The 24,388-nt window shown below is 41.9% G+C and overlaps 1 protein-coding gene across 1 annotated transcript in view; it reads right to left on the bottom strand.

Moving 5' to 3' along the window:
• ROPN1 (rhophilin associated tail protein 1) overlaps positions 1–21,573 on the bottom strand; it is a 34,477-nt gene extending 12,904 nt beyond the window's left edge. Inside the window, exons 1-4 of the mRNA XM_082458701.1 lie at positions 21,243–21,573; positions 13,255–13,380; positions 4,999–5,126; positions 1,122–1,239 (exon numbers count right to left, since the gene is read on the bottom strand). Of these exons, the coding sequence (XP_082314827.1) occupies positions 1,122–1,239; positions 4,999–5,114 (234 nt within the window). The 5' untranslated portion in view covers positions 5,115–5,126; positions 13,255–13,380; positions 21,243–21,573. The remainder of the gene's footprint in view (positions 1–1,121; positions 1,240–4,998; positions 5,127–13,254; positions 13,381–21,242) is intronic.
• Between the last annotated feature and the right edge of the window lie 2,815 nt (positions 21,574–24,388).

Raw genomic sequence — 24,388 nt, 5'->3', positions numbered from 1 at the left:
TCTTTTTGTAAGGGTAGAGAAATATTCAGCCTAGTGAAGAATGTTCTGAGATATAATCATTCAAACTTCAGGTATCAGAGTTATGGGGAAAACATACATGTATATTACACTTTACTTTTTTTCTAGTGCTTTTATTATCTGCTGTTTCATCCCTAGGTTGTCCCTGTAAGGCAGATAAAGCAGCCTGAAAATGAAACCAAGGGGCAGAGAACTTGTCTGAGACCACTAATTAGTGGTGAAACTAGAACTAGATGTTAAATCTCTTGCTTCTAGACTGCGCTGAGTTCTTTGCACTAGACCCTGAATGCATTGCTCACGCTTTCCTGGGAATGACATGGGGTCTGTGGTCTGGATGCCTAATGTTGCTTGGTCCCAGGTACCTCGGATCTCTGCCATGTTTACTGCACAAGGTGCTTGGTGGTCAAGAGGGAAGGGCACAAATGGCCAGTTGTTGGCCAACAATGCAATAATGGTGCAGATGCCCCAGTGAAGTGCTACTACACCTTCCCTGGTCCTCTGATTCCAGTGAAATGCTAAGCCTCTGGGACCAAGGCAGTTGGCTAAGTCAGTCCTGAATCACCCCAAACCTCTTGGTCCTGTATCCTAAAGTGAGGTATGGTAGTGCTAAGCCATTTTTCTTGGGAGTTGGCCAAACTGCAAGCTTTCTCAAGACAGACCCTCCTCATCCATTCACAGCACAGCTCCCAGGACGATATGGCTGTGGAGAGAGCCTAAAAGTTAGGCTATGTCTGCACCTGGGGTAACTGGGGAACTATAATATGCCCCTCCCCAACTGTGATTGACATCGTATCTGGGCTTGATCAGTAAGGGAGACACTGGCAAGGCATGTGGACCTGCACTTTCTGGAGAGAAGGAATTCACATTGCATTGAGCCCCTGGACACTCTGCCAGCTTCAGGACGACGTGGGCTGACCCAACTGACAATTCAGCTTACAGCCTATTTCACCATGATTCCTATTTCCCCACAGGAAGATTTACTCTCAGTGCATGGTTTAGTGAATTTTAAGACAATGCTGAGTGGCCAGGTGACTTTTGTCTGTACGCACCCAACCTCGACATCGTCCCTACATTCCCCCTCCGTGCTGCCGTTTGGCCCTTACCCTAGAATGCAGGATCTTTAACAGGTCCGGTGTAAGCTCAGCCCAGTTAGACAAAGTCACTCGCTCAGACCGCTCTCTCACTGGAGGAATCTCTCCACGGGACATAGCCCCAAAATAACTACAAGAAAAAGAAGTTGGGGGGCTAGGGGGACCAGCCTCTACCTCAGTGGCCTCTGGATGCTTTGGGAATGCCCTCTCCCTTTTCTTTGAGGGAAGGGGTGGAGGAAAGAACATTTATTAAGTGGCTTCTAAATGCCAGACACTGTTTTTAGTTCATTTATGTACAGGAAAAGCCTGAATGTGTTGTTACTTTACACTTAAGGTATAGAGATGCCTTAGGGAATAAAAAGATTTGTTCTTCTCTAAGGATGAGGAGTACCAAAAGTTTGGTATGGAATTCCCTGAAGCATATTAGGTCTGGGTATTTTTTTCAGTCATTCCCTCCTAAGTGTTTCGTATACATGTGTGCACGTGCACACACAGAGACACACACATACATACACACATATAGGCATATATATTGTGATAGATAATATATTGATATATGTATTGTATATGTACATATGCATGTCTATTTTATGTGTATATATATTAAAGGAGAGAGAAAATTGTTATTTTAAATCCCCCACTCTTTTTTATGAAGGAAGAATCCTAGTACCTGGAGGATCTTTTTCTTTCAAATATAAAAGTCTTTATGCTTGGTACGATGGCTATCTACATACTTGAAGCTGGTATTCGGTAGTAGTAGGGGTATGTAATCTTGGAAAGAGGAGTTGGAAGAAAATTAAAATGACTTGCATAAGAAAGGGGAGGAGATGAGGTGCTCTGGGGGGTGAGCCTGGAAGGGTTTCCAGCTGGAGGAAGTGAGGCTTGGGGCTCCATCGGGGAGGGGAGAGAAGTTTGGCAGGGCACTAACGGAGGCTCAGGTGAGAAGACAAGCGAAAAAAGGGTTTGAGATGAACTCACATGGGGTGTGTGCTGTAAAATCCTCCTCTATCTTCCTTCAGAAATTTCAGTAACATCTGCCTGCCCATCAGTGCTTTGTGGAATGGACTTTGTTTTGGTGCAGTGTGGAAAAACACCGAGCCCTGTTTTGGGATTGATCTATGATGGGAAGAGGCTGCCTGCAGCAGAGAATGGACATGAGCAGTTGATACTTGGGGCACCGATGCCATATGGGAGGGCCTGTCTTCATCAGAAGCCTTGTTATTGACTACCCCTGCATCACAGCCTCTGCCCCCTCTCTTACTAATTTTATTTTATTAATTTCTCCAGGTCCAGGTAATATAAAAAGAATACAGGGCTTCCCTAGTGGCACAGTGGTTAAGAATCCGCCTGCCAGTGCAGGGGACACAGGTTTGAGCCCTGGTCCGGGAAGATCCCACATGCCACGGAGCAACTAAGCCCATGCACACCACAACTACTGAGCCTGTGCTCTAGAGCCCGCGTGCCACAACTACTGAAGCCTGTGTGCCTAGAGCCCATGCTCCGCAACAAGAGAAGCCACTGCAATGAGAAGCCCGTGCACTGCAACGAAGAGTAGCCCCCGCTCGCCGCAACTAAAGAAAGCCCGCGCACAGCAGCAAGGACCCAATGCAGCCAAAAAAAATAATAATAATTAAAAAAAAAAAATACAGAGGGAATTTTATAAAAGCCATACAATGATGGGGCAAACCACTCTCTGTCTCTCAGCCACCGCACGATGCAGAGCAACAGCTTCCAGTACCAAAACACCTTCCAGGAACCCCTTGGAGGTCACCAGCACGGAGAGCAGAAGAAACACTTTCAGGCGACCTCTACCAATTTGCATGAGCAGTCTCTGCAGACAGGTCAGTGGTCGGGTGGGTGTGGCTCAGCAGCAATGTCTTTGGACCTTGTAGCAGAGTTGGTTAGAGAATGTGGAAATGAGGCTGCAGTCATGGATTTCATCCTCTATGGGTTATTTAGCTTCGTCTGCAGTGAGCAGTTCCGTGGTTCTTCAAATTTGTGTGGTCACACTTACCCACCACAAGACAAATTAGTTTATGTCCTGCTGATGTCTGGTAGATGGTTTCTTCACGGACAACACATATGCAGGGAAACTTCTGCTTGTGGTGAATTAAGTAGACATTTCATCTTGGAAATACTTTGTGGAGTTTTACCTCTAAAATGCTGCAGGTTTGTAAGTTACATAAAACCGTCTGACAAGTGCTTTCCGTGTCTGAATACATGGAGAGTGTTCTTAGATCATGTTCTCCTTTTTCATTGTAGTTAAACTACAAACTGATTCTTCACAGATATCTAAGACATTTATAGCACACGATACAATATGGGAGCAAGCAGGCTACAACAGTGGAATGTTTTCTCCCATAAATGTCAGGGACAATACCAAGAAATGTCATTTTTCTTGCTATAAAAGCAGTGCAAGAACAATAAAATGGGGTTTTAAACTATTGTATAGTATAAAACAAAGTCTGTCTGAGTGTGCCAAAAGAAATTAGTCTTCTGACGCTCAAGTTCAATCTTAGAGGTAATATATAAAATTTAGAATAGAAAACTAAACAGAGTTCATTACTAGGCAAAGCAACCCCATTTGTGTCTGTTTTTATGAGCACCACGGGCTTATTTTCCTTCCATTTGTAAAAGCCTCATCCTAGCCCAGCCCAGGAGCAGGAGCGCACTGGCCGAGGCTCTGTGAGGCTCCTCTTAGCTTACGTGGTGAGCCTTCTCAAAGGCGTCCGCACCTTCTTCTCCCCACCTGCCCACTGCACCTCCTCAACCTCATGCTGCGGACCTTCTCCCCTCCCCCACCCCACCAGCTCCGCTCTGCAGCCTCTTACTCCTCACCCCCCTCTCCCACTGAAGCCCTACTAAGGAGGTCATCACCCAGCAGTAAAAATCGCCTGAAAATGGTCCCCGGGAGGTCTGGTCAGCTCCTAACTCCTGCCCCAAGCCTCAGTCCCCCAGGTTCAAGCAGGCACTTTTGTCTGAGAAGCAATTTCGTAGCTGGGAGGCTTTGTGTGTGAAGCTGTTTCAGCCTCAGCCAGCAGTTATCGTGTAAGCTCCTTCCATCGAGCAGCCTCTGGAGGTGTCTCCTGAAGGAGGACACCTGTGGTTGAGGCACGCTGTTTGCAGCCAAGCCGCTGCTCCGCCTGCCCCCATCACTCTTGCCTCGCTTCTCCAGAATGCGACGTGTACTGTGTGGACATCCTTATGCTGAAGGAACATGTTAGTTCAAAGACAGTCAAGAAAATAACAATTTCCCCAAAGACAAGATACAAAGTGTCTGGCTGGGGCGCAAGAATGAATTTTAACAGCAGTAGAGGAAGGTGTCCCATTCAAGGAGTAAACTCAGGAGGGAAGCCACTTGGACTGATCCCACACAATCCTCCACCTGGGCTCATCACATCGCTCCCCCACAGGTGCACTGCTGCCATCTAGTGGTTAAACCTGAGGATGAGGCCACTGGTTTACACCAGGGAAAGGCAGGCTAAGCTCCGCGGGATTCTGAACCATTCTTTCCACTGGGACAGGGGTGGGGGAGGGGTGGAGGTGGAGGGCAGACACAGGGTGGAGTGTGCGTGTGTGATGTGATGTGGTAATCTGACTCTTGCTGATTGCCCTAGGACACTTTGCCTATAGCCCTGGCGTCCTATTGCTCAGTCTCGTTCCCTTGGGGGAGGGCCTCCATCCTCACCCGGTTTGCTGTGTTTACGTGTGGATTTTAAAGCACCAAAGCAATGCAAGAACTGAACATCCCAAAGGTTATGCCGATCAGTCCCGACTCCCAGGCCGCAGCCATGACAACCTCCTCAGTTTTCCAAGACCTTCCCTCCTCCACCCCCTACCTCCACCTCCAATGGGAACCAGGGGCTGGAGGTGAGAAAGGAGTACGTACTCGGCGGCCCACTGGATGAGATCTTGCGGCTGTGTCCGAATGGCGGCTTTGGTAAATTGCTTCAGCAATTCCGGCAGCTCCGGGGGGATGCATATTTGCTTATGTGTCTGAGGCATTGATTGGTTGACCTATTGTCGGGGTTGGGGGTGGGGGGAGGAATAAACAAAATGAGAATCTTTGAATCATAAAATGACAGGAATCTTGGACAGGAGGTCATCCAGCCTCTGTTAGACACTCTCAGTATTGGGGAGTTCACTACCCCACAAGACAGATCTCCAAGGTTAGAAAGTGTTTCACTAATCCCTGCTTTTTGTTGTTGTAATTCCTTCATTTACATCAAAAACACAGAATACTATTTGTTCATTAAAAAGTAGAGATTAACAAGAGGTAAGCAAAAGTATCCCCGATGATATCCCAAAATACTGGCTGTCTCCTTCCAGAATTTTTTCAATGTAAATATATACTTGTATATATAAAAATGGGGACATACAAAACAGCTTATTTACTCAACATCTTATCATGACCATCTTCCATATCATACAACTCTTATTGGCCCAATAAGCATCGTAGCAAAATTTACTCTGTGAATCCTCTATTACTTGACATTGGGTTACGTATTTCCAAATAAAAATAATCATTAAACAGCCATTTGATGAACATCTCTCTGCACATTTGCAGGTACTTATCCACTTTAATTGTAAAAGAGAAACTTGTATATTTCACTCAAAAAGTTCTAGGATAAATTGAAACAAAACATGACAATCCATAGATGGTATGCAACACTATACACAAATAAACAGTAGATGAAAAGTCTTTGCTTTTAGTAGAGAAAGAGAGACTAGATGAAAAGCCCTGTCTCTTAAAAACACCTGGATATGAGACAAATCCGAGCAAACATACCTTTCAAATTGCCTTGCTGAGCTTGCAAGAAAGTGAGGGAAATCCTCATGTGCCAAATAAGTGAGTAAAGCAGAAACCAAAGTGGAAAGCAAATGAAGAAATTAGGGCTGACCTGGGGGCAAATGTAGACACCAGGAACTTGAAGCTTTGAGATAAATGGCCAGGCAAGGACTGAAGAAGTAAATAGCTGAACGGAAGACTCTCTTATCCCCCCAAATCTGAAACCCTCCAAGGCTCACACACTCTCAGTGTGAAAGGGTGGGACTGAAAATATCTGCCTAATGGCAGGGGGGAAGAGGCACAGAAATCTTTCTCTCTTGCTGCAACTTTTTGGGGGAGAAATAGTCTTCCACGAATTTGTAGCCACAATCTAGGTCTAAGTTTTAAATTTATACCACCAGCCTGGTTGGGAAATCCCAAGACAAGAAACCAAAGTGGCCTCAGGTTGGTGGTACTCCATTATCTTTTACTTTATGTTCTTTTATTTAGAGGAAGAAGAGTATAAAGATATTACTTTTAAACTTTGTAAAAAGTCAAGTGCGCATGGCAAAATTTCAAGGGTAATTACTATAAAAGTAATATAACCACCAAATCAGTAGAAAGGAGAAGAGGAATTAAAAGCACTAACAACACAAAACAAATTGACTGATCCAAAAGAAGGCAAGAAAGAAGGGGCTGGGGGAAGCATAGGAAAGGTGGATAAACAACATGATAGAGGAGAACCCATATATGTCAGTAATCACAATAAAAAGGAAAGGTCTTAAATGTGCCAGTTAAAATATAGAAATTATCAGACTGGATTTTTAAAATATCCAGCTGTAGGCACATCTGAAAAGACACAAGGACCAGAAAGACTGAAGGTAAAAGGATATATGGATAAATAGGCAAATAATAACCAAAAGAAAGTTGATGTAGATGTGTTAATACCAGACAAAAGAGACTTTGAGGCAAAATGCATTATTAGGAATAAAGAGGGTCACTACATAATATAAAAGCTTCAATTCATTGGGAAGACAGCACAGTTCTCAGTGAGTGTGCTACAGACATCACCATTGGTGAATCTCACGATGCTGGGTGGAAAAAGCCATATATTGTTTAGGGTCACAAATATAAAAAGAATAGTATTACAAGAAATTTAATTATAAAGAAATATAAGAAAGAGCAAGGGATGATAAACACAAATTCAGAATGGCATTATCCTCGGTAGGGGAGGGAGAGGGATATCATCAGGGAGACACAACAGGAGTTCCAACACTATTAGTAATGTTCTGTTTCAAGCTGGATGGTAGCTTCCTACATGTTTGTTTCATTATTATTCTGCCTAAATTTACGTTATGCATTTTATTCGTATGTATGAAATATTTCATAATTTAAAGAATTACTGCTACAAGTTGATTGTTTCTGATAACTTTTCATTTTATCTAACAAAGGACAGTGACTTATTTTGCTCATATTGTCTAATATATATATGTGGTAAAATATACATACATAAAATTGACCACTTTAACCATTTCTAAGTGTACAGTTCAGTGGCATTAGATACATTCGTTGTTGTGCAACCGTCACCACCACCCATCTTCACAACTTTTTCATCTTCCCAAACCGAAACTGTACCCATTAAACAATAACTCCCATTCCCCTCCCCGCAGCCTGGCAACCACCATTCTACCTCCTGTCTCTGTGAATCTGACTTCTCTAGGGACCTCATATAAGTGGAATCAGACAATATTTATCCTTTTGTGTCTGGCTTATTTCACTTAGTATTAAGGTTCATCCATGTTGTAGCATGTGTCAGAATTTCTTTCCTTTTTAAGGCCGAATAATATTCTATTGTTTGTATAGACCACATTTTATCCATTCATCTTTTGATGAATTGTTGATGAGTTGTTTCCACCTTTTGGCTATTGTGAATAATGCTGCCATGAACAGTACCTGCTCCAGTCCCTGCTTTCAATTCTTTTGAGTATATACTCAGAAGTGGGATTGCTGGATCAGATAGTAATTCTAATTTAAATTTTTTGAGGAACCACCATACTGTCTTCCACAGTGCCTGCATCATTTTACTGTCTGCATATATTTTGACAGGACCTTTTAAGTTTTTGTGCAGTTGTTTGATTTCTATTCTGAAGGCTCAGTGGCCTCATGTCAATAGAAAGATGGTCCAACTCTAATTAAATAGGCCTCCATGACAACAATAGTAATGATAACCCTTTGTTGGTATAGAGCAAATATAAGAAAGCCTTTACTTCACCTTACTGCCTCTTCTAACAACTGTTCTGTGATCTCTCTTCATTTTGGGGCAAAGACTGTCTAGTAAGTTTTTCATACCTAGTCTTTTTTCTCAATGCTCAATCCTTGTTTAACCTCTTGCAACTTTTTCTGCTCTCACCATTCCATTGGTCCCTTAAAGTCATCAGTTACATCTATTAACTTCTTATCTGTGCCAGATGAGATAATTCTGTGCTAAGTATTCTGTATACATTTTTTCCACTTAATCCACAACATATCCATATGAGGTAGGTGTATTATCACCATTTTACAGATGACGATGAAACTAAGAAAGACGATAAAACCTTTGAAATGACACGTAACTTATAAGTAACAGGCAGGATTTGAACATACACAGTCTGAGGCTGGAGATGGCCAGTTAAACATCACTGTCATTCCTTTCTTGAGGCTTTCTCTGTTTTTGATGGCATACACTATTCTTGTTTTTATATTTTCCTCAACACCCCTCCTCTGTCTCCATAGCTCTTCTTCCCCCTTCCCCCTGCTAAGCAAGACTTAGTAATCTTCCCAAAGCTCAGTCTCTAGCATTCTGTCATTCTTGGAGAGCTCACATCTACTACGAAACGGTATTGATGACACTTGTTGGTCCGTCCCGGACCTCTGACCTGTGCTACATTTCACACTCCTTACTGCTTCCAGGACATCTCCACTAAAACTCATTCTCCATCTCCCAACTAAGTCCTCTCTCCAGATTTGTTTCAGAACACGATACCACCATTTCCTCAGTCATTTGGCCTCTATTCTCTTTAATCTGTTGACTCTGTCACTGAATCCCATTGATGTTTCCTTGGAAATGTGTCTCCAAGCTCATCCCTTCCTCTCTTTTTCCACTTCTTTTAGTCTGGTTCGGCCCCTCGCCTCCTTACGGGTAACCCTGTCTCGGGTCATTCTCTGGTCTATTCTGGCCGGTGTGTCCAGATCTATCTTCTACTGTTGTTAATAGGTGAGAGAGCCCGGCTCACAAAATGATAATCATATCCTGACTTTCAAGGTTCTCCATGATTTATACATGTAATTTTATACTATAATTTTTTACTAGTATTTACGAACACAACTTTCTAACACATAGTCTACTCTGGCCACTTTCCAAGAAATTATATATTCAAAGCTTAACACTTTCTCGTCCGTTGTTAGCAGTACCCTATCCTCAGTATGTTGCTAATTCTGGCTGGTTTACTTGAGGTGCCCTCCCTCTTCCTTTCCATCTGTTAAAAACCTGCACACCCTGGACAAGGTTCATCTTGAGTCCATACCATGCCATAAGCCTTCCTACAAAACTTGAGTATCATCAAATATTATTTGTAGTACACATTTTACCATTTCATCCTATTCTGCCTTTATAGATCTCTAAAGCTGAGCTTCCCACAAGTGGTCATGGCAGAATGGTTTACAGGTGTGCCATGAGAGACTCATGGCTGTAAACTTTTCATAGTGATAACAAAATTTACAACCATTTTATAACCATTCACAAATTTATAACAGTTGAAATTATATTTGGATACATATTTTGCTCAGTCAGTAAACTTCCAGATTTCAGTAATTATTGTTTTTGCCCTTAAGGTTTTATGCAGAGCACCTGCCAGCAGAGATGCTTATATAGAATTTCCCCCTTTAACCACCATGTTAAAACCATCTCTGTAAGTCTGATTATTGTTTTAATTGCAATGTATTTATTGTCAGTGAAATCTTTTGTCCATAAGTGTTTCAAATACTTACTTCTTCCTTTGATTTAATTTGCTCTTATTTTTAAAATTATTTTCTTCCCAAAAAGAAGGCATGTTTTCATCATCATCATCATTTGTCTCTGATAAAACATAATTGATTTTGTTTATTTTTTTAAATTGTGGCTTGATTTATAGGTTTATTTATCCTTGGCTTTTGATGTAAAATATCCAAAATCTGATTCTGAATGGAATTTTATAATGACATTATTTGTTTATAGAAATAAAAAAAAGTTTGCTTCTAAAAGCAAATAATAGTGGAAAATAATTTAATTGGTTGAGTAAAGGGACTGTAGGCCTTTAATATTCTTATAAAAATATTTTTCAAAATATTTTACCTATACTTGAGTATAAGTAATATTTATATTTTGTGGAAACTTTAGCATTTTAATTATTAAATTAAATGGTAATATTTCTGAAAATTCCCCTTATCAAATGCTTAATTTTTCAAAAGTTTTGTGATTTATTTAAAAATATTCTTAAGAAAATGGACGATCTTATTTGTTGTAGTAAAAAGTTCTGTAGTCTCAAGTATTTTAAATATACGATTTACTTTCCTACTATAAAGGATAATTTTAAATTAAATATTAAAGTCTAATTATAGTTTCATACTTTTTAGAGTTTCACAGACATATACATGTAGTCCAAAATATAAATTTAAATCACTTATTAGACAAAATAGTGAGGATTATTTCAAATTTGGATTTCTTTGCTCTGATAATTTTTTTCTTTACCCAAATATCTGCCTAAATATATCATTTTCATGGAAAAGTTATCAAGTGAAAAAAATGGTGCCGGGTAAATTATGCCAGAGCCTTAATAGAAAATATCTATATTATACAGATAGTCTTTTGAGAGATTAATTCTTAAAATTTTTGATCTCAGCACCCCTTACATTCCTAAAAGTTATTGCGGACCCTAAAGATCTTTTGTTAATGTGGGTTATATCTTGCAATATTTATCATTTTAGAAATTCAAAAATATTTATTTTAAAATAAAGATAACTCCTTTACATGTTAACATAAGTAACATTTTTATGAAAAATAACTATAGTTTCCAGAAACAAACAAACAAAAATCCTTAGTGAGAAGCATGGCATTGTTTTACATTTTCTGAAAATCTTTTAATGTCTGGCTTAATAGAAGACACTTAGATTCTCATATCTGCTTTGCATTCAATCTGTTTGATTGAATTCAATCACACATCATATAGCTTCTAGAAAACTCCACGGTACAATCTTAAGAAGGAGAGTGAGGAGGACATACAATGTCAGTATTATTACAAAAATACTTTTACCTTCATGGATTCCTACCCCCTAAAGTGTCAAGGATCCTCAGAAGTCCCTGAAACCACACTTTGAAAACCACTGTTCAGTGGGCCTGTTTACAGCAGTGTTTACAACTACAGCAGTGTTTACAACTACAACAATCTGTTTACATCAGATTGGGTTCAGGAAGAACTAAAGCCAAAATGTCTCCCACAATTACAGAATCACTCATTTTAACAGCCTGCCTAGGAAATGACCATGTTTGGAACCAAATGAAGCAAAGGAAATATAAAAATGGAATATTACTATTAGAAGATGCATTGATGACAGTCTCTACAAGACCAAGTCAAAGTGTTTCCCTGAAGGGTGATGAATCTACAGATGTTAGTAACAATGTTCAGTTAATAGCACTAGTTAGAATCCCTGGAGAGGAAGGCTTGGAAGAATATTGATTTGCCAGAAAGTACCAAAACAAACTACTCAGGTATTTGGAGTAGGAACTAAACACTTTAAAACAAATAAGATTTTCTGGATTATGCAAGCAAAACGGTTTCTGTACTGGTGGGAAAGCTGTGATGGCAGGGAGGTGGGAAGGCTTTATTTCATATCTGTTCATGTTCTGAACACCTGAGATGCAAGACATTGAGCTCTTGTCTGTACATTTGCCTATAGATGTGGATTCCATATTAAAGGATATTGCTAATAAAATCCAGGCTGCTGTGGTTCTGTCTGTTTTTAGCTTTATGTGAAGAAACAGTCTGCTGTCTCCTACTAAGTCACCTATCAAAGGAAAAGCTTTCCCTCCCCCACCCTGGAGGTTAGGAGCTAAAAGAGGAATTGAAAAATGTCAATGATCCTTATTGCAGAATTGTTGAGGAGAGTTTCTTGTCTTCAGAAAATTGGCTTACTTGACATTTTCGAGCACCAGAATGAATTTAATCAAAATCACAATGAATGTGTGAAAATATAATAAAATGTACCAACAATGCTCATAGATTCAAAGGAAACATGAGGTTAGAAGTAGTTTGGGGGGAGTTTAATATTTCTAATTTCAACTCTAAAGAAGACTGGTAGCAAAACATCTGTTAGGTGTCACGTTACTTGGAAATACATGATATAAAAAATTTAAGTGCATTAGAAATCCATTCACATTAACCTAAGAATTTCAAAGACAGAAGAAATCAAATTATTCAGATTCTGGTTAATAGTGAGAAAGGAGTTCCTGTTAATTGGAGAAAAACCAATAAATACCATTTTAACATTTGCTAAGCCCCATCTGTGAGGCAAGCTTTCTCACTGATGGTGACTATCAGAATTCGAAGAAAACATCATTAAAAATTTTTGGTCAGGAACTGCATGTAGTAATTCCAACACAAAACTTGATATAAAGCAAAATCATGATGTGAGCTTTATTTCTCTCTAAAAGGTTAAAAATTTTTTTATTTGGAAGTTTTATTCAAAGTAAACATTTAGTATCTTCACTCTCACTCTAACTTTTTATCGCCATTATATTCAAACTACACTGAATTTTTCATAAGCTCCATATGGACCTCCCAAAACCCTACAGTGTACCCCAGTGTGCTTTATAAAGATTTCTGTGTGCCTTGACGTTGAAAAAGGTTAGGAAGCTCTGGTGTAAAGTCCAGTTTCAAGCGCTCCAGTTGAAAAACTTTTAAGTTTTGTTGTTTCAATGTTTTAAGATTATGTGTTATAGAAGAGATTCTGTTGATTATTGAAATCAAGTTCCGGTAAAAGCTGAGATTTATATAATTTATATATATCTAACTTATAAATCTAATTTATATAATTTTAAAACAATGTAATTAGAAAGTAAACTGTAAAACCACTGGTTGTTAAGGGAGCAATTAGCTTCTAAGTTAAATTACTCAACTGAAGTATTGATTAGAAGCCAGCAAGAAAGTTTGAGACAAATTAGCAAAGTGGACAAACTTCTTTCAATTGCAGAGAAATAGAGTTCCCAGAATGTCACAAAGGCCGAAGACATCTGGTACTTTCTAAAGAAAGTAGAAGCCAAGGGGAAGAAAGAGCAACATCTAACGCAGGCAGCAATTCCCTCACCGAGGCAGCAGGATAAGGCAGTGTAACTTTGCATTAGTTTATGAATAGGAGCTGGGATTCCCTCAGGAGAATTGAAGTTGCTTTCTGAGGCTGGTAGAGGGAGGGGGTCTTTAAGATTTCTGACACCTATAAAACACCAAATCATGAACAAATTTTAAGATGGTCATGTGATTCTAAGATTGAAATAAGCTGAGTGAGTTTGAAAGAACCAGAAAAGTAATAAAGAAGATGTGGCACATATACACAATGGAATATTACTCAGCCATAAAAAGGAACAAAACTGAGTTATTTGTAATGAGGTGGATGGACCTAGAGTCTGTCATACAGAGTGAAGTAAGTCAGAAAGAGAAAAACAAATACTGTATGCTAATGCACATACATGGAATCTAAAGAAACGGTACTGATGAACTTAGTGGCAGGGCAGGAATAAAGATGCAGACATAGAGAACGGACTTGAGGGGGGAGGGATAGCTGGGGGAAGAGAACACAGAGGGGGAAGGGGGAGCTGGGACAAAGTGAGAGAGTAGCACTGACATATATACACTACCAAATGTAAAATAGATAGCTAGTGGGAAGCTGCTGCATAGCACAGGGAGATCAGCTCGGTGCTTTGTGACCACCTAGAGGGGTGAGATAGGGAGGGTGGGAGGGAGACGTAAGAGGGAGGGGATATGGGGGTATATGTATACATATAGCTGATTCACTTTGTTGTACAGCAGAAACTAACACAACATTGTAAAACAATTATACTCCAATAAAGATATATATATATTAAAAAAAAAGAACCAGAAAAGCAGGGTTATATCAAGTCAGGCTTAATCTAATTGGCAATCACATTTGGACCCAGGCTGTTCTTTAGGCCTCACTCTATTTTTATTCTGTAAAACAATAACATCACAGAAGTCATCTTTGCGATATCACTCAGCGCAGCACACTCCAGCCTTGCTTCAACTCTACTCTCTAGCTCCTTCACGCCTGCTTCTGCATTGATCTTTGCCATCCCCCCAAAACACATTTCTACTTCTTATTTAATCTCCAGGGAATGACTTTCCCCTCAAGCCCTACCTGAGTGAGATCAAGGATGTCAGAATGAAGTCACACTGCCATCCTCTGCCACCAGTCCATCTCTTTGACCTCATAGTCTTTCCTCTGCTGCTTGAGCTCTTAGTTCTTGCCTTGTCCAAGACCTGAGGAACCAGCATTTGACCCTCTACGTTCCCCTCCGGGCACTGTCTGGCCTTCTCTTTAAAAACTTCTTTTTAAATTTTTTTTAATTTTACTATCTTTCCCAATGGTCTAATCCTCTTTCTCACTGTCAGACTTTCCAAGTGCACTAAGGACTGACTCTCTTTCCTCTCCACATGATCCCTCCTCCTTTAACCTCCTATAAAGCTTCCATCTTGATTTTATTCTGAAACTGCTTTTGTAAATGTAAATATCACCAGTCTCCCTGACTGCTAAATCTAGTGAGTTTCCCTGCAACACTTCTTGTCTTCTGTATTGCATTTGAGAAATCGATCCCTCTCTGATGAAAAACCTTGCTCCGTTGGATGATGGTTGTACAGAGTCTTGTTTGCCCCAACTCTCTGCTGTTTCTTGTTCATTTCTGTTGCTCACCTTTGTCTCCACCACTACTTTTTAGAAGTATTGCCTAAGGCTCAGTCCCTGGATGTTTGTGTTTTCTAAGCTATACTTCTTTTTTTCTCAAATTGTTTGTTTTTAAGAATTTTGATAAATGCTCCATGTGTACCAGAAAAGAATGTTTACTCTGCAGTTGTTGGGTGTAATGTTCTATATATGTTAAGAGGTTTAATCATGTAGTTCAGATCTTCTATATCCTTATTTATTTATTTTTGTCTGTTTATTCTATCAGTAACTGAGAGAAGTGTTTTTAAAATCTCCATCTATAAGGTGGTTTTGTCTATTTCTTCTTTTAGTTCTGTCAATTTTTGCTTGATAAATTTTCAAACTCTGTTATTAGCTGCATAAATATTAAGGATTTAAAATTTTTTTCCTCTTGAATTTAACATTTATCATTATGAAATGCCTCACTTTATTTGTCATAAAGTCAACTTTGTCTGCCAGTTTTCTTTTAATTTTTGCAAGATTAAAATTTTTCCAAACTTTTCCCTTCAGTGTTTTGGTATCCTTTTGTTCAAAGTGTGTATTTTGTAAACAGCTAAGAAAATGCACTCTGAACATTTTGTCTATTAATTGCCTCCTTTCTTTTAAAGGGCATATTCACTGAGTATAGAATTTCTAGGTTAGCAACTTTTCCTTTCAGCACTTTATGTAATCCCGTTGTCTTTTGGTCTCCATTGTTAAAAATAAGCCAGTTCCCAGGCTTCCCTAGTGGCGCAGTGGTTAAAAATCCGCCTGCCAATGCGGGGGACACGGGTTCAAGTCCTGGTCCGGGACGATCCCACATGCTGCAGAGTGGCTAGGCCCGTGCACCACAGCTACTGAGCCTGCACTCTAGAGCCTGCCACAACTGCTGAGCCCACGTGCCTAGAGTCCGTGCTTTGCAACAAGAGCAGCCACCGCAATAAGAAGCCCGCACACCACAGTGAAGAGTGGCCCCCGCTCACCACAGCCAGATAAAAGCCCGCACGCAGCAACGAAGACCAAACGCAGCCAAAAAATAAAAAAATAAAAAATAAAATAAAAAAAAAAAAAAAAAAAAAAAAAAAAAAGTAAATAAAAATAAGCCAGTTCACCTTGGAAGGGCTCAGCACCCTCCTGGAATTTGAATTGATCCCGTACTCGTTGCTTCTAAAGCTCTCTGATGTATTTACGATATTTAAAAAAATAATTTTTCTAGATTTTTAAATTTGTTGCAGTGGGTGGCTTGAGCTGCTGCAACCTACTATATTCTACCTGGAAGTAGAGGCCTTTTTTGTGCCTTTAACCAGAGCTCTATGCTGATGACTCCCAAATCTGCAGTTGTAAACTCTCAACCATGCTACAGTCATATCCACCATGTACCTACTGTAGAATTCCCCTTTTCCATAAAAGCATCGAGAACAAACTTCTTTTACTCTCTCAATTGCATTAGTCTGATATATCATGGCCATTTTTATTCATCCTTCTCTTTCATTCCCCACTTTAGTCCCAGTGGACTTAAAAAAAAAAAAAATCTGTCTGGAAAATAAAAAGGAACATCTTTCCCAAAAAAGGAAGGGACTCAATTTGACCTACAATATAGTTCAGTATCTTCAATTTACAAGTGAGAGAATTGATGTACAAAGAGGTGAAACGATTGGCACAAGCTAACAGTTTCTGCTGGAGCTGAATCAAGAACGTAGGTCTTCTTCATTGCTCTTCCCACACTATACCATACTGCTTCTCTCGGAATAAGACAATTACACATCATGGATTTTCTCTAGGGCAATCCTACTTTCAAACATTATGTTTGACTCTCTCCATAAATTACTGAAATATCCTGGATATTCCCATTTGCATCATGAAAAGTACATTTTTAGCACCCTGAAGTGGAACAAAAATTATTTGTCAGAGTATGCTGTAATTTTTTGTCCTGAAAATATGATTATTGTCTCGTTAGCCATATTCCATACAGTTCCAAAGAATGGAAGGGTGCCCAGCATTAAGAGAGGCTTGAAAGTCAATGCACATTCCTTATCTCATTTAATCCTTATATAAATCTATAGGTAAGTTCTAATATTATAATCATTTTCCAATGCCAGGAAGTAGAGGTTTAGTTTTCCCAGATAAAATGTGTTAACCACTCATGTTATCACATCACTTTCTAAAACCTTTAGTGGATCTTCATTTCTTTTCTCATCAAAATGATGCCCTGTCTGACTTTCAAGCTCTCCATGATTTGTCTTATTCATATTAGCTTGCCTCTCCAACTTTATTTCACAGAAGTCTGGATCTTTTTCTACCCTGGGCCAACCCCTGGATCAAGCCAATCCAGCATTTGGATGCCAACAGCAATATTGCTAAGAGCAGTCCTACCTGACCTTGTCCTTTTTTTGTTTTTTGAGTAGTGGTTTTTGGCTCTGTTATTAGCAAATTTCTCCAAATTGCTTATATACCATGCTAGTACCACCTCTTGAAAGTTATGAGTTCCACATGTTTATTATTTAACAAGTGAACCTCTTTCGAAGTGTCTTAACTTAGGCATGTTCATATTTCAAAGATTTCCCCCATGTTCATATCATGGTCCACAAGCCCAGGGATACCGTTTACAGACCGCTCCGTTAACTGTGCTCCCTAATCACAGTCATGGAGCATATGGAACCCACAAGAGAAGCCCCTTCTTCCTCCGGGAACACACCCCCTGACTTTGGGACCTGGCATACAAACCTGGAGCCACCTTAACCTTGTCTTTTATGTAAATGAAAGTCTCCATTTCTTCAGAGTGAAGAGTCAGAATGTTGCCCTACATCATTTCATCCATTTACTTGTTTTCCCTATTTCTGATTTCATCATAGCATTCCTATGATACGGGACTCAAAGTACATAAGGGCTATGAGGGGTGAATGCACCATAGTTTTCAACAAAAGATCAGGGCTATGTTTCTCTCCATTCTTTTTTTTTTTCTGGCTGTGTTGGGTCTTTGTTGCTGCGCACGGGCTTTCTCTAGTTACTGAGAGCAGGGGCTACTCTTCGTTGCGGTGCGCAGGCTTCTCTTTGCGGTGGCTTCTCTTGTTGCGGAGCACGGGCTCTAGGCATGCAGGCTTCAGTAGTTGTGGCACATGGGCTCAGTAGTTGTGGCTCACGGGCTCTAGAGCACAGGCTCAGCAGTTGTGGCGCACGGGCTTAGTTGCTCCGCGGCGTGTGGGATCTTCCCAGACCAGGGATTGAACCCATGTCACCTGCATTGGCAGGCAGATTCTTAACCACTGCGCCACCAAGGAAGTCCCTCCACTACCATTCTTGATGATGTTTAACACTGCACTTGGCTTGTCTGACACAAAACACAGATTCCATAGGGCGGATCAAACTCTAGTGAAGAAGAACTCTTGACCATGAAACAGGAGACCAGGACTCTGGTCCTGGGTCTATCTTTGACTTAATTATGTGATCCTGGGCAAACAATCCAATAAAACCTTATGTGTCAGCAATAGCACTGAATAAATACTGGGATACAGAAATAAATTAGTCATACACCCTGCCCTCAGAGAGCCCATAGGCCAGTGGAAGAGACTAACAGGAAAATCAGTGATTATGATAGGGTATGGTAACTACTAGATATAGGAGAACAGAAACTCCTAGATGAGGCATCTAACTCATCTGAAGACTGGAGAAGGTGGTCAGAAAATACTTCCAAAATAGTGATGATATTTGAACAGAGACTTGGGGAAGCCTGGTTTGTTCATTGCTGTTATTCCCAGCCCCAGAACAGTGCCAGGTACAGAGTAGGTATCTGATCAGAGCAAGGAGGGAATTCTTTGTGGCTAGGACTACTTAGACAAAGGGGTGGAAGCGTCAGAGAACATGGAGAATTCAGGGACTTGTGAGTAATTATGGAGGGCTAGAGTGGATAAAGGGGGAGTGGCTGTGCCTAAGGCTGGAAATACAGCCCAACACCAGAATATAAAAGGCCTGGTTTGCCATGGTAAGGCTTTTGAACTTTATCTTAAAGGCAATAGGGAGCCACTAGAGGATTTAAGCACTTAGAGTCACTCGATCAGATTTTGGTGTTCACTTGATGCTCCAGTTATCAGTTGATTTCCTCTCTGCTCCACATTCACCCTGCATTGCCTCCTCAGCAAAAACAGAACTAGGTCTTTTAGTTTTCCTTTGCCAGCTGGCATAATGTTAAGCTTTGTCAGTAGAGGGCGCTGGAGGGATACTGGAGGAGGAAGGGGCTTCTCTTGTGGGTTCCACATGCTCTTCCTGTTAGGCTCCAGGACCGTGCAGTTTCCCCAGCGCTGGGATCCTGCAGTGCACAGCTTCTGGAGCATCTGCCGTATGTAATCTCCTAAGTGCCCGATGGCTGCAGTGCACAGCAGTCAGCAGTGCCCAGTGGCTAGCTGCTTCCCCTGACACCTCTCTTGGGAAGCCTTGCAGCAGAGTACAGCCAGTGTACTTTCACCTTTTCATGAATGGCTTCTTTGGCATCCCAGACAGTGGATTTCTGGCTGCCTGGCACCTCAGCAACTTCTCCGCCATCTAATGAGTTGTGGTTACACCCTCCGTGACACACTCTTGGGAGGTCATCTCTTTCTTGGATGATCTATCTCATGGGTAGTGATTGCTTCGTATATCTGTGATTCCTGTATACTTTGGATCTTTATGTCTTGGTAACCAATCTTCCATTACTCCAATCGATTATAGTTAAAAATTAGTTATATTGAACTGTCTTTGTTAAATTGTTGTATGAGTTCTTTCTCTTTGCTGGACTCGGAAACACACATTGACTGAAAGCTGTGGAGATGCGCTGAAGAGAGCGGAGTGAAGCTTTACGCAGGGAGCCTGGTTAGGAGAATATGGCAGCACTTCTGGTGACAACTCTGGAGAGCACCATTGCCTTGAAAAGCAATTGCAATGGGGAGGGATAGGAGAGACAGGGGCTACAGGACTTGGTAACCACTGGGGCAGATGGATGAGAAGAGAGAAGAGTTTAGGGTGACTCCCTACTTTTCAAGCTTTGATGACTGGGTAGATGGTGGCACCACAGTAGAAATGGCAAACACAGGTCCAGTTCCCCTCCCATGCCCCCATGGATCTCTCAGGACTTCCATGCACTTTTGAGCCACAGAGACTTAGGATCATGGACTCCTTAGGTTAGGAAAGGCAATGAATCCCAATGTTTTCTTTTTGGCAATATGGACCATTTGTTCAAATCTGATGAAAGAAGTGGGGAAAGGTCCATTCTATCTTAACATTCCATGATTCCAATGCTTTGTGAAGTTCTTTTCTGTTCTTAAAGCTCTCGTTATGGTAAGTCTTCCTCAATTGTCCATCCATTCTAGCCCTGACCCCCCAAATCTTAAAATTCAACAGATTTCCTCTTATGCCTCCCGATGTGGAAAGGCAGGCCAACATGTACGTGCTGAAGAATATAGGTCTTATCCAATATGAAATACAGATTTGTTTCTGCAATTTCTTATTTGGTTTTATTGGTGTGGGCTAAACAGGGCCTCAACTATATAAACGAAAGCCCGCAGTTACCTGAATGAAAGGCTCCAGACACCAGAATCTCGGAGGGAGTTTCTACGAACGGCTCTTAGAACCAAGGACCAGGCAACTGTATGTACTTGCTTGGGTTTGGAATAGGAGATGATGTGTTTTGGACACATGGTTACCCTTGCCTGGATGCACTCCTCACCTTTCCATAGGTTCTCTGGGTCTCAGATCAGCTTTCCCTGACCTCTCTGACTGTCAATTCCCTTATACCCTCTCAGAGCATCACTTAGTCACCTCTCCTTGGCAGCACTTAGCTCAGCTCTAATTTTACATTATTTGTGTGATTTTTTGATGAACACCTGCCTCTCCCAATAGACTGTAAACTTGAGGGCAGGGACGGTCACTTTCTGCTCACAATAGAATCCCCAGTGCCTAGCCTGGTGCCTAGAATACAGTCAGTACTCAATATATATGAGGAAAATGAATGAATGACAGCGGTTTAGAAAGTACTAGTCATGTCCTTTGGCCTTCATGGCAATCCCGCCGTAGGTATTCTTATATCCATGTTAGAGATGAAAAAGCAGAGGTTTGTCTAGTCAATGGGAGGATCTGATCCCAGATTCTGTTGTGTTTCCAAATCACTGCCCCCCCCTTGTAAAAAATCATAAAATGGTAGCTCTGGGTATAAAATATACATGTACTTTGGGTAGAGCGCAGTAATCATGCATGGTTAGGTTCTCTTAAAGATCACATTCCCCTCCTCTTGCTTTGTGAACAAGAGGGGTTCACAATCCAGGTGGGCCCATCGGGCAGGACTCTTCCCTCCGACCCAGGCGCCGTCGGGGCGCTCAGGGTGCTGCCCTCCCTCCACTTCCCCGCGGGGTGGTTACCTGAGGCTCGCTCCCAAACTGGCTATCCGGCACCGGCACCGGCACCGGGCGACACCTCGCGCCCGGCCTCAGGCGGGAGGTGTGGGGAGAGATCCAGCGCCTCGCACCTTCGTCGGGCGCAAAGCAGCAGAATCTGGGCGGGGAAGGGCGGCACCGACCTCAGCCTCAAGGCGCAGGAGAGGTGGGGCAGGACCCGGCTTTGTTAGCTCTTCGCCTTCGCCTGGCAACGCGGACGCCGGCTGCGCTGCCTGGCAACCGCTGCCGCGGGGGGCGCGGGCGTGACCTCACCGAGCCGCCCCCGCTCCCCGCCCCGCGGCTCCGCCCCTCCCGTCTCGCTCAGCCCCCTCTGCCACAGCCTCCCGCTGAGTCTGGGTTCCCGAAGTTCCGCCCGGGGCGGGGCTGGGAAACTGAGAACTGCTTCGGGTTTTTTTTGTGGCAGAAGGACCAGGCGGCCTAGCGGTTTAGGGATGAGACTGGGGGCGTTGAGAAACCTGGGGGAATGTGTAGCAATTTACAGTGAGCTTTTGTACATTAGAGAGCGGAAGTGGAGGAGTTTTCATTGATCTTTTAGCTTGCGGAAAGTGAGCACGTGAGGGGAAGCCCTGGGGAACAATTGTCACAAGCAATTCTTGCAGTGCCCCCCCCCCTTTTTTTAACATACTAACTCGCTCAGTCCTTACAATCACCCCATGAAGCAAGTACCCTTATTATCTTCATTTTTACAGGTGAGAAAACAGCACAGAGCACTAAGTAACTTGCCCAAGATCACAGCAAGTGATAGGGTTAGGATTTGAACCCGCATTTCGTGGTTCCAGACTTCTCACTTTTAACATCTATAATGCTAAGAAAGGGGAATGGAGCTAGTGTGGATAGGAACAGAGCTCAAGATGCCAGAGGCAACAGGGAAAGAAGGAAAATAGTCACGTGCAGAATGGCATCGAAATCTCACAGTAACTCTAGAGGTAGGCATCAATAATCACCTCATTTTAGAAATAAGAGACAGGCTTAAGAGGTTGAGTAACTTGCCTATGGTCAGACAGCTGGCAGTGAGGCCAAGTTTGAGAAGACCTTTGCCAAAGTCTTCTGATTTCAAGATTTTTCTTTCTTAAGCTCCCAAGGAGGCAAGAAAAGCCCCCTCTTTCTCTGCTATAACCCTTGTCATTTCATACCCATTTTTAAGGTGCCCATTGCGTCATCCACTCTTTCAGTCCAACAGTAGTGTGCGCTGGTCTAAATCAGTGAGTTAGTTCATCCAGGGCCTTCAAAGGTTTCTGTAGTTGTGAGATGAAAGCTGTTGTCTCTCCTTAAAGCAATTTCAAGCGTCTGTGAGCAAGTGGGGGAGCTGGGTTTTTGGTTTATGTATGCAGAGGGCTTTCAGAGCTTGCTGTCATCTATGTGTAAAGGGTCCAGTCTGTTGGCATTTGTCAGAGTCTTGCGGGTCCTTGCACACGTGGAGAATTCTGGATGACTTGAGGATGGCCACTTGTCCACAGGCAAGTACGGGATAAAAGAAACAGAATCACTGGCCATCACCCACCTTCCTGACCCCTCTGTTGAGGGGCCACCAGCTGTTGGTATAGGCATCTGCTGGGCAGTGTGTGCCTTAGGATTGGACGGGGAGGCTGGAGGTTTGAGGGCTACAGGTGCATCTTCCAGGAGAAAAAGAATGCTGTGGCCACTAGGGTCTGTTCTGTGTGTGTACAAGGGAAGAAGGTGTGCTGGGCCCTTCCTGCTTTCATGCAGGGTAAATGATACAGAGAAGAAAGAATAATAATGATCTTCATGCAGAAGAAGGGGAGTTTTAGGCAAAGCTAGAGATGGAAGATGAAAAATGGAATTTTAGTGTGGGAGATTAGGTGTAAGAAAGTAATTTCATGTTACTGTCTGACCGAAGTGGTGTGACAGTCTGCAGGAGGCCAGGTTGAAGTTCTGTCAGTCAATAAATACAACAGAATGTAGCGAAGAGAATATAACTTTACAAAGAATTCACAATCATAAAATTCAGGGAAGTTGCTTTCTTCTAAGAGAGAGGCAGGGGGCATGGAAGAGAGAAGAGCAAATGGATAGATGTGATTGGTGGTGGTTTAGCTCTTGGTGTGGGTGGTGGGTTTGTGGGTGTTTATTATGTTTCACAACTTACATACACTTTAAAAAAATATGTTTCAGATATTAGTCCATAAGATCTTTTAAAGTAAACTCATCAAATAGGTCACACTATTTTTTGTCTGTTTTCTTGTGTAATTGAGAATTGACTATATCTGTTTTCATCATTTCATTTTTCCCCTTATTCTCATCAACATACAAATATTCGGCAGTTTCTCCCATCATATTCTCCTCCAGCTTTGCCCCGTTTCTCTGCTCCACTTATTGCAAAGTTCTTTAAATTTATTTATTTATTTTTGGCTGTGTTGGGTCTTCGTTGCTGCACGTGGGCTTTCTCTGGTTGCAGTGAGTGGGGGTTACTCTTCCTTGTGGTGTGCGGGCTTCTCGTTGTGGTGGCTTCTCTTGTTGCGGAGCACGGTCTCTAAGTGCATGGGCTTCAGTAGTTGTGGCATGCGGGCTCAGTAGTTGTCGCTTGTGGGCTCAGTAGTTGTGGCTCATGGGCTCTAGAGCACAAGCTCAGTAGTTGTGGTGCACGGGCTTAGTTGCTCCGTGGCATGTGGGATCTTCCCGGACCAGGGCTCGAACCTGCATCCCCTGCATTGGCAGGCAGATTCTTAACCACTGCGCCACCAGGGAAGCCCAGCAAAGTTCTTTAGAAGAGTTGTCTGTACTTGCTGCCTCTAATTTTTGTCCTCTCAGTCTCTCTCGAGTCCACTTGAATCAGGCTTTCATCCTCATTACTCCACTGAAGCTACTCTTGTCAAGATCTCAGACAACATGATGTTAAATCAAAGGTTGTCTCTTAGCCTCATCAGCAGCATTTGACCCTGTTGATCACTCTCTCATCCTTGAAACTCTTTTCTTGGTTTTAGGACATGACACACTCTTGGTTTTTCTCCTTCCTCATTAGCTCTTCCTTCTCAGTCTATTTTGCCGGTTGCTGTAGAATGAATGTTGTGTCCTCCCAAATTCATATGTTAAAGCCCTAAACCCCAGTATGATGGTATTTGGAGGCAGGACCTTCGGGAGGTGATTAGGTTTAG

The sequence above is a fragment of the Balaenoptera physalus genome (genome assembly GCF_965194825.1).
Source record: "Balaenoptera physalus genome assembly, chromosome: 4".
In the NCBI taxonomy this organism is placed as follows: domain Eukaryota; kingdom Metazoa; phylum Chordata; class Mammalia; order Artiodactyla; family Balaenopteridae; genus Balaenoptera; species Balaenoptera physalus.
This window is presented reverse-complemented; position numbering and strand designations above follow the sequence as displayed.